The sequence below is a fragment of the Hippopotamus amphibius genome, chromosome 6 (assembly GCF_030028045.1).
Source record: "Hippopotamus amphibius kiboko isolate mHipAmp2 chromosome 6, mHipAmp2.hap2, whole genome shotgun sequence".
NCBI lineage: Eukaryota > Metazoa > Chordata > Mammalia > Artiodactyla > Hippopotamidae > Hippopotamus > Hippopotamus amphibius.
Genome location: NC_080191.1, coordinates 116732670 through 116746543, shown reverse-complemented (window position 1 = coordinate 116746543; position 13874 = coordinate 116732670). Strand labels below are relative to the sequence as shown.

Here is a 13874-nt window from a genome sequence, read left to right as displayed (position 1 = left end):
AACATGTATTTGTGCACTAAAGATTTACATACGTCATAAATCTTATTTTGCAAACCTGTCTAGAGCATTTACTATGGGCAAAAAATTATGCGGAAGAGCTTTTGCTGTGTCCAGAGATAACGATTCTTATGCTGTTTCTATTTTTAAAGAGGGTTTTGTTCTTTCGGAGGGGAGGGGAATCAGACGTTAAGTTAGGCTTTTGTTTATTTATATCTCAGTGTCCTTGGTCTCCCGCAAAAACATAAGGCCAAAACTTGCTTAAAAAAATACTTTGATGGATCTGGGTTCGGAAGCAGGACCATGGGTTCTTTAAGAGATCTGTTCGCACACAGCGTCCAGGTCTGTTAAAGGAGCTAAAATACTGGTTCGTTTTGTGTTCAAATTGGACTCTGGTGTCGTGGAGAGCTCCCGGAAGGCCGGGCTACCCGCGTGGGTCGGACTCCAAGGACCAGAGGCCGCGGGAAGAGCCTGCTCGGACGGGCAGGACAGGGAGGTGGGTCCGGGCATCGCCGCTTCAGACGGCCTGCCCGGGCCTTAGGGGCCTCAGGCTGCCGTCGACGCGGCCCGCGGCCCCAACCGAGCCCACGCAGCCCGAACGTCCGCTGCGCGAGCAGCCACGTCGCTCGGCGCCTCCCTTCTGGGCCAGGCGAGTGCCTGCAAGCGACGAGCGGCGGTCAGGAAGCGCGGTTCCAGCAGAAAGGCCACGAGGGCGGGGCTTGGGGCGGTGCGGGGCTTTCGCCTCACATCGCGGTCAGCCAGGCTGAGGAGAGGCCGCGTTGGGCCAAGGCGGAGCGCCACATGGCGCGACCTAGCCGGGCCTCCGCGTTGGCGGACACCGACGAAGCAGTGTACTGCGGGAAGCCTACAGCCCCCACTGGGAACAGATGGGTCAACTAACGAATGTTTCACCACAGCCCACACGCCTAAGGGAATTTCAGAGCGCATGGGGGAGGGGCGGAGAGAGCAAGAGGCTCGCGGGGAGCATGCTCCGTACAGAGAGCCGTAAGTGGAGAGCCAGGCATGCGCAGTGAGCTCAGGGTGGGTTGGCAGCGGGGAGGGGCTGGCGTGAGCGGGCTGATGTGTTTATCCGGTGTTCTGGGTGGGCGGTCAAAGCGCACGCGTAAGGGCGAAAGGCGGTGGAGCTGGGTAGTGGAGTGCGCATGCGCCGAGCGAGCCGGTAGCTCAGGGAGGGCGTGGAGGGGGCTCTTAGAGGAGAAGCAGGGGAAAAGGGAAGCGAAGGGAAAGGAAAGGGCGGGGGGAGGGGTGAGAGTGTGGTCTGCGCATGCGTGCGAGGGCTAGCGACGACGGCGGCGGGGGAGTCTCGGGGATGACAGTGGCTTTGCCCGTTGGGGTAACGGTCGTCGTCGCCGGCAGGGCCTGAGGCGCCGCACAGCCCGCGGGATCCATTAAGGCCGCAGCAGCCCGGGCCCTACCGAGCTAGAGTGGCGCGTGGAGTCGGGGTGAGGGCGGCGAGGCACGGGGGGAGGGGCCTGCGGCGGGGCCTTGCTGTGTGCGCTGGGCGGCGGCGGGGCCTGGCGGTGTGAGCGCTCGCCTCAGCCTCAGCCGCGGCCGGGCGGGCGCCGTGGGCGGCGGCGGCGGCCGTGGTGCTTGGCGGAGGAGGCGTCCGTGTGTGCGGCGCGGAGAAGATGGCCGGGCAGTGAGGGGGCGGTGCTTGCGCCTGGTGACCTCGGAGTGAGCGACTGAGGAGCGAGGGGCGCCGCCGCGGCCCGGCCGGGCCTGCTCCCCGCCCCCTCCCGCCGCCGCCGCCGCCGCCGCCGCCGCCGGCCCGCGCACTTCCTCCCCGGCCCTCCCCTCTCGGGCGGGGGCCTCTCCTGCCCGCTTCGCCACCTCAGGGAACAGCCGGGCTGCAACCGCCGGAGCAGAGAGCTAGGCGCAGTCCGGGCCCCGCGTCCGATATGGAGAGAGCGGCGGCGGCCTCCGCCAGCCGCAGCAGCCACGTTCGCCGCCGCCGCGGCTCGGTGCACTAGATCGAGGAAGCCGACGCCCGCGCCGCAGTCCTTGCCGTCGCCGCTGCCTCCGCGCCGGGCGCTGTGATGGAGTAAGGGCCCTGCAGCCCGTGAGAAGCGTGCCCGCCCCTCGGACCGGGCCGGGGCCTGCTCCCACGCCCGCCCAGCTCGACCACAGGAGGTGCCTCCGCGTCCCGAGATGCAGCTCGAGCGCAGGCCGCCCGCCGAGCCGCGGGGCTAGACTGAGCGCCGAAGTCGCCGCGTTCTGCGCCCCGCGGCCGCCCGGGACGAACTCGAACGCTGGTTTCTCGCTCGCTCTTTTTCCTTTTTTTCTTGGTCTGCAAGTCTCAGGGACGGAGGAGGGGCGCCAAGGCCCCATGTGTGGGAGGATTGCTTTAGCTCCACAAACTTGTACGGATTTGGGTTCCTACTTTGGCCAGTGGTTCTGCTCCGATTTCCTCCGAATTGTTGCAAATTCGCCATTGTTCCCTGGCTGCTTACAAAGTTGGATCCGGAATTTCTCTTCAACCGGGAGCCAACGGTGTCAGAGTGTCTGCAATGAACCCCGTGAATGCTACTGCTCTCTACATTTCCGCGAGCCGCCTAGTGCTCAACTACGACCCCGGAGACCCCAAGGCGTTTACAGAGATTAACAGGCTCTTGCCTTACTTCCGACAGTCCCTTTCGTGCTGCGTTTGCGGTGAGACGCTTTTTATTGTTCCCTTTTAAAATTTTTTTTTTTTTTTTTTTTTTTTTTTAAAAAAGCCCAAACAACTCTCTGGGCGATGGTAACAGGAGTGGTTTGACGGCGGGGTAGTGTGTATTAAGCTTTTGTTATTTGTGCGATAGTATGCGGTCTTTAGTTTTGAAAGTCGCCAGGGGACTTTTGCCCAGCATATCAGAAAGACAACCCTTCCAAACCACTCTGCACAGCGGCCTCAATGTTCACAACTGTTTAATTCGCCTTGAGTCAATTCTGTACCATTTCTGGTGGTGGTTTCTTTTTGAGGTGAAATATAAATGCATGTTGCTGCCTTTTTTTTTTTTTTTAACTTTTGATACCAGAGCTGATTTAACACTCGGTTAAACGTGGTTAACCTGATTAAAACATGTACATGTGACCTGTGTGCCTTTTCCCAAACGTTTTATGTGTGGGCGGTGGTATAGTCGGTGAACTCGGTGCGGAACTTGTTCCCCCAGGTTCTTATAATGCTTTGACAGTTTGACCGTAACCAGTGAGCCAGGGCAGAGTGATGGTGCTAACTGCATTTTAGCTCGTGGGATTTCTACAGGATTACGTTTCTTTGTGGTTTTACTGTGCTGTGGCCTGGTAGAGGGTTGTTTTAGGTGTTTCTGTTCAAGAAATATTAGTTTGTGCTGGGCAGGATATTTTCAAGTTATTTTTGAGAGATGAAGATATGCTAAATTGTCAAGTAAATCCGTGTCTCAAAAATGATAATCTGTGATTATTATCTAAGTGAATAACTGTATACATGTAATTATTTTTCAAAAGACCTAAACTGAAAACGTCGCTATAAAGGAAAGGGCAACTGGCAAAACCAAAACAAAGCGGTAATACTCCATATACTTATTTCGCCAAAACTTTTGAGATTTTGTTGATCCACTTAGTTGATTAGTCAGAATTTGAGAAATTCAGGCATTTCAGGCTTTCACTTAAATAGAAATTTTGCTACTGTAGTGGCTGAAGGGAAGAGTAGTATTCATTTGAGATTCATTCAGCATTTTCTGTGTAGCTCTGGGGCAAAGCCTTGAGGGGGGTGCAGAAAGGTGAAGTGTGGTTTTTGTTTTTGTTTTTTGGGCACACCAGGTACTTAATCTCATGAACATTTAAGTAACTATGTTAGAATTAAGTGCTATTCTGACTGGTAACGGACACTTAACACCTTTATAGAGAAGCAGTTGCACTGGGCAAATCACTTAACTGCCCTGGGCCTCAGTTTCTTAATGTGTAAAGTGAGAGCTTTGGGCTACATTCAGAGTTTCTTTTCCGCTTATATTTTACAAATGTAGTATAAGAATTTGCTTGGTTTCAGCATACTCCCCCCACTCCACTCTACTCTCACTTTTTTTTTTTTTAATGTAGTACTTTTTAAATGTCTTTACAGCTTTTGATAGTTTGCGGAATGAGGAGATAGGGCTGATTCAACTTCTTTCAACACAGACCTTTCTTTTGGTGGGAGAATTGCTGCTGTGGTGATGTAAAGGGCATAGGCCAGCCCGTCTGGGCTGCTAGAGCTGCAATAGTGGTATCATTATCCAGGTAACACTTGAAGATCTGCTAGGTCTTCTTTTTACAAGGTGGATGGGACTTAGATCTTTAAGAGGGAAATGGTAGTTTTGAATAGTGTAGATTCTTGGAATTTTAAGTTTTTATCAATAGCTTCAGGACAGTTGTGGTCTAATTGAACACTTTCCCAGAGTCTAATCTGGATTTTAAAAACTGGTATTAAAGGTAAAGCTACATTAGAAAGTCCAACTGTAACTTTTTTAAAATCCAGTCTTGACAACTAAAGAGGAATTTTTCTGACATTGGGGCTTTGTAATTATTCCTTCTTGTTTAAGTTTCCCTTCCCCACCATCCTATGGAAAAGATCTGTGGGTTCTACTTCTCCCTTATAATTTGAGTACTGGCATAAAATTTCAGCAGTGTGGATGTGGGTTATTTTTTCCCCTAATCTCTTTGGACGTGAGTCTGTGGTTATCAGGAGATGAGAAAAAAGCCCCCAAAACCATTTATGTGAATTCAGATCCAACATTTTTCATCCTTGTGTCAGATACTGTCCTGGACTCTTTTTTCCTAGCTGAAAAGCATAAACTCATTCCAGTTAATACGGCATGTGCAGTCTTATGTCATTAGGATAATAGATATGGAAAAGTTAAGTTTAATTTTCTTTTGGTGCTGTAAATAGGGAGTTTGTTTCAAAGGTCCTCCAATGTCTGAGCCAGTGCTAGCTTTTCAGCTTCGTATTCAGCTTCCCTCTTACATAATTTCTCAGCTTCACCCAGTTTGATATTTTTGTCTTCTCAAACATACATGCCTTGTGTCTTCCTCCTCTTTTTCCTACTTTTGCTCTCTGAAGTTCCTTCTGCCTAAAATATATTCCTTTCCTGTATGGTCTAACTCATCAACTCCCTCCCTCCACTGGTTATGTCATAGGTGCTTTTAACTCTTTAAGTATAATTTTTATATCAAATTATCTTATTTTAGGGAAAATACTATTTTTTGTACATTTCTGTGTTCCTTCTGCCTCATCCTGTCCTATCCAGTGACTTGCATGTAGGTGTTTATGACAGACTCAGAGGAAGAAAGAGAGGAGGTGAGGGAGGGGAAAAAAGGGTCTATGAACTTTGCATTTAGGTACAAATCTTAACTTTTCTACTTAGTTACTTTAACTTTTGGCCTAAATTTCTTTTATCTACAAAAGGGGATAATTATACCTTCTTTAAGTTTGTCTCTGCAAATTTGTGTTATATGTGAGTTTAATTTTAAGTTGGGAAAAACCTTTTGAACCCATGGGAACAAGTCTGTGGACTTGGTGTCTGGCTTAGTATCCCACCCTTGGGTAGAGGTAGAGAAAGGGTAGAGGTAGAGAAAGTGAGAGGAGATTGAACTGTAAGGTCAAATATTGTCAAACCTAGATTATTCACTGGAACTACAGGTTTTGCTATCATTGTTCTTTGAAATGTTAATTAGCTGGTTATCACTGTTTGTTTTTCAGTTGCTTTGTATATTTAAACTTTCTGATTTCTGGTGAATTGGGATAGCAATGCTCCAGAGAGTTACTGTACTTTCTAGACCACAGAAACAGTGACCAAGACAGTATTACTGTGGGTACTATTTTTGTGTCAGTTCTTTCTCCTTGTTCTAGATGTTGGACTTCCTTTATCGTTTATCATGAAGTATGTAAAATGAGTTTTCTTTTGATGGCATGAGACTTGATAAATTCTGCCCTAGGGATTTTAAGTTTTTTATTAAGCTTTTAAGTTCTCAAATGATATAACAAGTTTGATGTGTAGAATCAAATACTGTTAGAACTGGAAGGACATGTTAAGTGGAAAAATATTACTGTCTCAGATATTTGGAGTCCTGTAAATTAATCATGGTCAGATCTCTACTCAGGGACATGAATATTTCCCTGATGTTTTAAATTCTAGAAACGAAGTGATTTTGGCTTTTACTGAATAGCTGTGGAACTTTGAAATATCCAGGTTCTCATTTATAAAATAGGAAGGGGCTGGAGAATAGTGTTTCCCACTGACCTAGGCTGACCAAATTTTTGTTTTGGATGTTAAGGACTTTAAAAACCAAACCCTATTATCTTTTCCTACTACTGCTACTCTCACATTCCACTGCAAGGTAGGTGGTTCCCTGAGGGTGAGAGTCTTGTTGGTTTTGTTCACCATTGTGGCCCTGCACCTAACAGTTAACTGAACAAGTATTGTTGAATGGATGAGGTTACCGTTAAAAAGAGCAAGGTTCAAAGTAGGAAAGATATGCTCTCAAAATACAGTATATGCTTTAAAATTAAATAGATTTAGCTTTACGAAAGACTACTTTCATTTCCCTTATTTTTCTCATTTTGGCATTGTTTGTGGGCCCACATTGGAATTAATTAAGTAGATGATCTCAAGATTCTCTTCCAGTTCTGGAATTCTGAATTCTTTTAGCAGAAATACTTTGTTTTTGACTGAGCAGAAAGAATCTTCTTAAATGAAATTTGAACGTATATCTTGGAGTGACTTATTTTAAACTACATATCTTTTAGACAGAGACTAAGTTAAAAGGCCATTTGTATAATCGTACATAAGCATTATTTTATATTTATATTTTTCTCAAGTGTGAGTTCATTTGATACTTAAGGTTTTTTTCTTGTACTTAGTGTAATTAAATTTTTTTTGTTGTAGGAAGCACATAATGTAAAATTTACCATCTTAACCATTTTTTAAGTTACAGTTCAGTAGTGTTGAGTATATTTACATTGTTGTGAAACAGGTTTCCAGAACTTTTTGATTTTTCATAGCTGAAACTCTATACCTAAGAAGCAAATACCATTTTCTTCCTTCCCCCCAACCCCTTGTAACAGTCATTCTTTCTGTCTGTCTGAATTTGGCTACTTTAGATTGCTCCTATAAGTAGAATCATACAGTATTTGTCTTTTTGTTGACTGGTTTATTTCACTTAGCATAATGTTTTCAAGGTTCATCCATGTTATTGCGTGTGACAGGATTTCTTTCCTTTTCAAGGCTGAATAATATTCTATTGTGTTTTACACTGTGCTTAGTTTATTCATTCATCCAGCGTTGGACATTGGAGTTGCTTCCACCTCTTGGCTATCGTGAATAGTGTTAAGAACATGAGTGTGTAAACACTTCTTGAAACCCTGCTTTTAATTCTTTTGAATATATACCCAGAAGTAGGATTGCCAGTATTTGTGTGGTATTTCTATTTTTTGAGGAACTCCATACTGTCTTCCATAGTGGCTGTGTCATTTTGCAGTCCTACCAGCAGAACAAGATTTCCAGTTAGTTTCTCCATATCTTTGCCAACACTTGTGTTTCATGTTTGTGTGTGTGTGTGTTTATTTTTGATTGTAGCCATCCTAACAGGTGTGAGATTTGATATCTCGTTGTGGTTTTGATTTTCATTTCTCTTATGATTAGTGATGTTGGTGATCTTTGCATATGCTTCTTGGCTGTTTGTATATCATCTTTGGAGAATCACTATCATTTTTTTTTATCTTGAAAGTTTTATTTCGCTCATAAAATCTTTCTTATCACCTGCGATGTTCTCAGTGCTGGAATGAAAAGATGAATTAAGACACGGCCCCTACCCATATGTTGTGTGTTAGAGACACTTACATTATACCAGATCTCAGGCATCGTAATATTGGTAGAATACTCATAAGTTAACTTTGTCACACGTGTAAAAATTTCAGGAATTAACACTAGGTGAGTTTTTCCCCCCAGGTAACTTGTTTTTGAATAGCTGTTTGGGTCAAAGTTTGGGCAACCCTGATTGGGGTTAAAGCAGAGTTTGGTTTATCAGTTTTTTTCTTGGGACTTAGGTTTACTGTTCTCTCTTATCTGTGAAGAATTCTTTAGGGAACATTTATCTAGTAGGCTGGTAAGGAAGAACAGTATTTAGTACTATGTGTTGGCAGATACTCTTACTTCAGATATATTTATATTACTGTTAGTTTCTTTTCCTAAGAAAAAAATCTCCTTTTTACAATTTCCCCTTCTAGTATTCTAAAATTAGTTCTAAAGTATTAGTTCCTATTTTCTTATGTTTATGTGCAGTGAAATTGCCTTAGGGAAAGGACTCTATATGCATTGTTCTGGATGCTGAGAGAAGAAAAGAGCTCTGATCCACAGTCCTTTGTCATATGATAAAATCAACTGAAAAGTTACCAGTTTAAATAATGATTCAGGGCATACAATTTGGTACTGTAGAATTAGGTAGCAGAAACTCAGTCTAGTGAGATCTAGGAAGTATGGTGCTTGAGCTGGGCCAAGAGGAATGGTGAAACGTGAGCATTTTCAGCAAGTTTTGAGTGAGAGAACATTTGGCTTGTTTAGGCTACAGAAAATCAAGTTTATCTCTAATGAAGAGTCCTTGTAGGAGAGCCCATCCATGTCTTAATAGTGGTAACTCGGGCTTTTTGTGTGGGGCACCTTGATGCCAGGCTAAGGAATCTGACACCTTGTAAGACCTGTTTGTTTTCAGTGTGCCCTGTAGGCCATCTGAATCAAACTCACCTAAAGGGATTGTTAAAATTCAGATTCCCAATGATCACATCAGACCAATCAAATTGAAATCTCTGTGGGCAGGGCCTTGTAATCTGTATTTTATGCCTTCCCTCATCTTGATATAGGTACGGGAATTTGCAAATCCCTGTTGTTTTTTGAGAAATATGTTAAGTAAGAGGGTGATGTGATTGAAACTTTGTTTTAGAAAAGATTAGTTTGGCAATAGAATATAGGGTTGGTTATTGGAGTATAGTGAAACCCAGTTAGGAAGGATAACAGATATATCCATATTATAAAGGCCTGGATAGTGGTGGGAGTGAAAAGGGAACAACATAAGATAATGGAAAGGGAAAATTTTGTCCTCTTTATGGTTGTCATAACATTTTAATTCTTTGATGTATACCTTATTATACTTTATCTTTGGTTAGGCATATTTCACTGTGAATAGATTAAATGATAAATTTATAAACATGTTTAGTATAGTTCCTTCATATGGTATATACTTGGTAAAAAGTACTGAAATGTATTGATAAAACTTGGCTTATCAGTTGCTTGGGAGAGGTTTCAGTTAAGATAGGAATTAGACGGGATCTACTGTGGGCCTGAGGAGAATGAAGAGAAGGATGAGACAGTGTTTAATAATTTGGTGGTGCCTGGGAGTTGGGATTAGTGAGGAAATATTGGAAATATGTTTAGGAAAGGCTAAAATCTAAAAACTTTAATTTTGTTCCCTTTCCTGGAAACCTTGATTTTAAAGTCATCTTACATACTGTTTGATATAGTAAAACAAACAGTTTGTCTTTTGAGTCTTGGGGTTGTGGTTTTCATTCTCTCAAATTAATTCAAACATTCAGTTCTCCTCCTGTCTTTGCACTCCTTGCTTTCATTGCATTGATAGCATACCATCATTAATTGGTTAATGCCTTATTATATTAGCTTCTCTCAGTTGACACTTCCCTCACAGTCCACCTGGCTATATTAATGTGTGATTTAATTTGTTTTTGTGAATTCTGATTAAATTTTCTTTTTTTAAAAAAATTTTGTTTATTTGTTTGTTTATTTCTGCATTGGGTCTTCATTGCTGTGGGCAGGCTTTCTCTAGTTGTGGTGAGCAGGGCCTACTCTTTGTTGTGGAGCACGGGCTCTAGGTGCGTGGGCTTCAGTAGTTGTGGCTCTTGGGCTCTAGAGCACAGGCTCACGGTCTCTATAGAGTACAGGTTTAGTTGCTCCGTGGCATGTGGGATCTTCCTGGACCAGGGCTCGAACCCGTGCCCCCTGCATTGGCAGGTGGATTCTTAACCTCTGCACCACCAGGAAATCCCAAATTTTATCTTTTATTTTAAAAGATTATATTTCAGAATCTTTGTTTTAATTTATACTTTTCTCTGTATCCATCATCTTTGACTTTTTTTCTTATCCATTTAGTTTCTTTTGTCTTTTCTCTTCTAAAGATTTCTCTTTGTTGTTCCCATCTCAGGAAATTAATTCAGATAATTTTTTTTCACCTTAATTACTGTATGTTTGGCCCTTTTCCTCATCTTTTCCTTGTTCTGATGCCATAATATTGTAACAGAATTATTCTCATTCATTGTTTTTCTGCTCAGAAATCTTGAATCTTTGTGGAGTGAATATCTGGTTTTCTCAAGCTGTTTTTAGCATAGCTTTATAGCCAGTGTATTTTGTGTGTGTTGACTTTAGTTTGTCAGTCAGTTAGCATTTGTGCATTTTTATTGTTATAATCCACAGAAAATGTGCACTTAAAATGTTGTCTGCCCTCAAATTTGGAAATAATTTAGGTTTTCTGGCAAAGTTGAGTAGTGTTAAAATTCTTTATGCAGCAATTAAAGGCTTACCTAGGGACTTACCTGGTGGTCCAGTAGTTAAGACTTTGTGTTTCCATTGCAGGGGGTGTGGGTTTGATCCCTGGTTGGAGAACTAAGATCTTGAATGTCACATGGCAAAAAAAAAAAAAAAAAAAAGGCGTACCTAAAAGTGAAGGTTGGGTGGTCTGGTGTGTAGCTTTTGACCTCCTTCCAATACTGCTAAGTGCCATTCCCTTGAAGTTTGACTCTCTGCCTGTTGTTCTGGAGTTTGGGACTCTGGCTGTATATAATATGGGATTCTAGGATTAGAAGGTAGCATTCCAATTCAGGTATCCTTGTGATGGATTTCTGAATCTCTTCTACATACAGTTAATCAGTTGGTTGTCCAGTTTGTGAGTGAATTTATTCAAGATATGACATAGGCTATGATTGGCATATGCTATTCACCAGAAGCTGTGAGTTGTCTGAAGGATCCTTCTATGGTGTCACTGAGGTTGCCAGCTCAATTTTTACATAGGTTTTACAAGGAAGATATTACTAGATTATTTTTCATGATGAGAATTTATAAAGCTTTAGACAGAAAGGACCATAAATCATACAGCCATTTTTTCACATTAAATAGTCCTTTCTGTAATATTCTTCAGAGTTCTTCCAGGCCTTTCCCTGAATACCTTTGGGGTAGGGAGTTAAATTTTACTCTGCAAAATAGCCCTATCTGTTTTGAACTATAGAATTCTAATGTTGTTGGGATCTTGAATTATTTTCTGAAACCTTACCTGGATAAGAATCAGCATTGTTTTATCTTGTTTAACAGAATAGTTATTGGTTCACAGTGTTTCTGGTCAAGTAAAACATTTTCATAGGTTGGTTGATGGTGTTATTTAGATCTCTGTCATTACTGATTTTCTATTTTGTCAATTTTTGAAAGATGTTGAAACCTCTAACTGTAATTATGGATTTATCAGTTTCTCTTTGGAGTTTCTATCACTTTTTTGCTTCATGTATATTGAAGTTCTGTTTTTAGGTGCATGAAACAATTCTGAACATATGGAATATAGTTAAAATATATAATGTAATAGTTATATAATATAGTTAATTTTTAACGTTCAGCCCTAATCCTGTAGAAGTTTTGCTGCTCTTTGGTTTTTCTGCTCTGCATGGGTCATATTTTCCTGCATTTTTGCATACCTAGTTAATTTTGATTGGGTGCTAGATATTGCGAATTGTACCTTGTTGGTAAAATTTTACCTTGTGGGTGGGTATTTTTGTACTATAAATATTCTTGAGCTTTGTGCTTGGGATGAGGCTAAGTTACGGGCAGATGGTTTGATCCTTGATCCTTTCGAGGCTTGTTTTTAAGGTTTTTTTAGGTGGAACCAGAGCAACCTTCAGGGGCTAATTTTTCTGTGCCGCTTGAGGCAAGAACCTTTTGACTAGTTTATCTGATGCCTTGTGAGTTATGAGGTTTCTCACACTAGATGGTGGGGATAGGAACTGTTCTGCTGCCTCTGAGTTATAGGGGTGGTTCTTTCTGTTCCTTTCTGGGGGTTCTTTCTCCATCCTGGGGTAATTTCCTCCTACACATGTGCTGATCATTCAGTACTCAGCTGAAGATTTGAAAGGGACCATGTATAAATATGGTGTTCTTCCTCTGTGCAGCTCTGTCATCTCTAGTACTCTGCCCTGAGAAGTCCAGCTGCCTTGGCCTCCCAGCACTGTCTTCTCAACTCAGGGAGACCACTGGGCTTTCTCTTGGTTCTCCTTCCTTGTGCTGTGGCCTGAAAATTATCTCCAGACCATAAGCTGGGGCGGTTGTAGGGGTTAGCTTGTTTGTTCCTCCATTCAGGGACTGCTGTTCTGTGGTGCCTGTTGCTCAGTATATCTGAAAACCATCGTTTTGTCCAGTTTTTGTTTCAGTTGGGAGAGTAAGCCTACTTATTCCATTTTGTTTGAAAGCAGAATGAGATTATATTCTAAGCCTACGCTGTTCTATACAGCAGCCAGTGGCTGCTGTGACAGTTTTAAGTACAGTGCCCATTAGCCAAGTGTGGGTAATAGCTATCTTATTGCAGATATAAAACATTTCCATCATTGCATAAAAACGTTCTACTGGACAGTGCTATAACAGCTAAAGAACTTAGTTTGTTCCTGAAAGCTGTGGGAACATTGAAAGATGTGTTCAATGTTTTCGTCTTGGGTTTTGATTTTAAAACATTGAGCTGGATAGGGTTATGAACAGATCACTAGAGCTCACCACTGTAGACTTGAAAAACAACTTCCCCAAGTCGGTGTTAGTGAATTGGGTTCAAGGTATTCCATTGTGTTCACGTAGTAAAAGATTTCCGTTATAAAAAAAAAAAAATTTAACAATTTTTCTTCCTTTAAAATGAGGCAATTCGAGATGTCAGATGAATACTGGACCAGATTGGTTGCCATACCAGTTGATAATTCTGCCAAATCCTTCTATCTGCCATGAGGGTTTTAAATTGCTTCAATACTTAGTCATGTATCTTGTTAACTCATAGTTATATTGTTTTAGTTTTCTCAGTTCTTCATATATCCATTCAATGGCCATTAGTTAGGGATAAGAAACATTAAAAAACTTAAGTTGCTGTTGAAATACTAGGTAACGAGGAACATAAAAACACTAATGATTCTAAATATCTGGTTCCTGATTATTATTCTCCTCTCTGTAAATTATCTATGTTCTGTTAATATTCTCTGTATCAACAAGGTGTAGGTAATTATCCAAAAAGCAGTGTTAGCAAGAGAATATATAATAATATACAGTATGGCCTTCTGTTTTTAGAGATTACTAACTACAAATACAAATACTAACTACACTTGCTGTGTGTTATTTGAAGTGTTTGCAAATACCAATCTAAAGCCACCCTTAGTTTATCATTTGGTAACAAAACACTTAAAAAAATTTTTTTTTTTAGTATAAGATATAAGAATTCCAAATACCAAGTCACATTTACAGTTTTGTCCTTGCATAATATATTCACTTTTAGCCAGTTTTTAACATTCATGAGTTTACAAACAAGATATGTCATTTAAAAATATATTGCCAGAATGCATTTTATTACATAATTAAATAAAGCAAGATGTATGCCTTGTTAGTGAGAAGTCAAAATTTGTCATTGTATGTTTTATTAAAATGCACTTTATAGTATAATCTTTGATAATACATTGATTTTAAAGACTTCTTTTCATAAAATCAAGTTTCTTACCTAACTGATTAGAAAGATGTTCCAGTTCTTGTTACTGTGAAAGATGGCATCAAGGCAAAAAAGGTTAAAGTATCTTTAAT

At 41.6% G+C, this 13874-nt stretch overlaps 1 protein-coding gene across 4 annotated transcripts in view; it reads left to right on the top strand.

The window, feature by feature from the left end:
- The first annotated feature begins 1193 nt into the window (after positions 1-1193).
- MSL2 (MSL complex subunit 2) overlaps positions 1194-13874 on the top strand; it is a 32371-nt gene continuing 19690 nt past the window's right edge. For 2 of the 4 annotated variants that reach the window (XM_057738042.1, XM_057738044.1), the window contains exon 1: positions 2534-2667. Coding sequence is in view for 1 of the 4 variants with exons in the window: in XM_057738041.1 (XP_057594024.1) it covers positions 2526-2667 (142 nt within the window). In the remaining 3 variants the exon portion in view is untranslated. Of the gene's footprint in view, positions 2668-13874 lie in introns of all 4 variants that reach the window. The other 2 variants (XM_057738043.1, XM_057738041.1) reach the window with 2 other exon arrangements.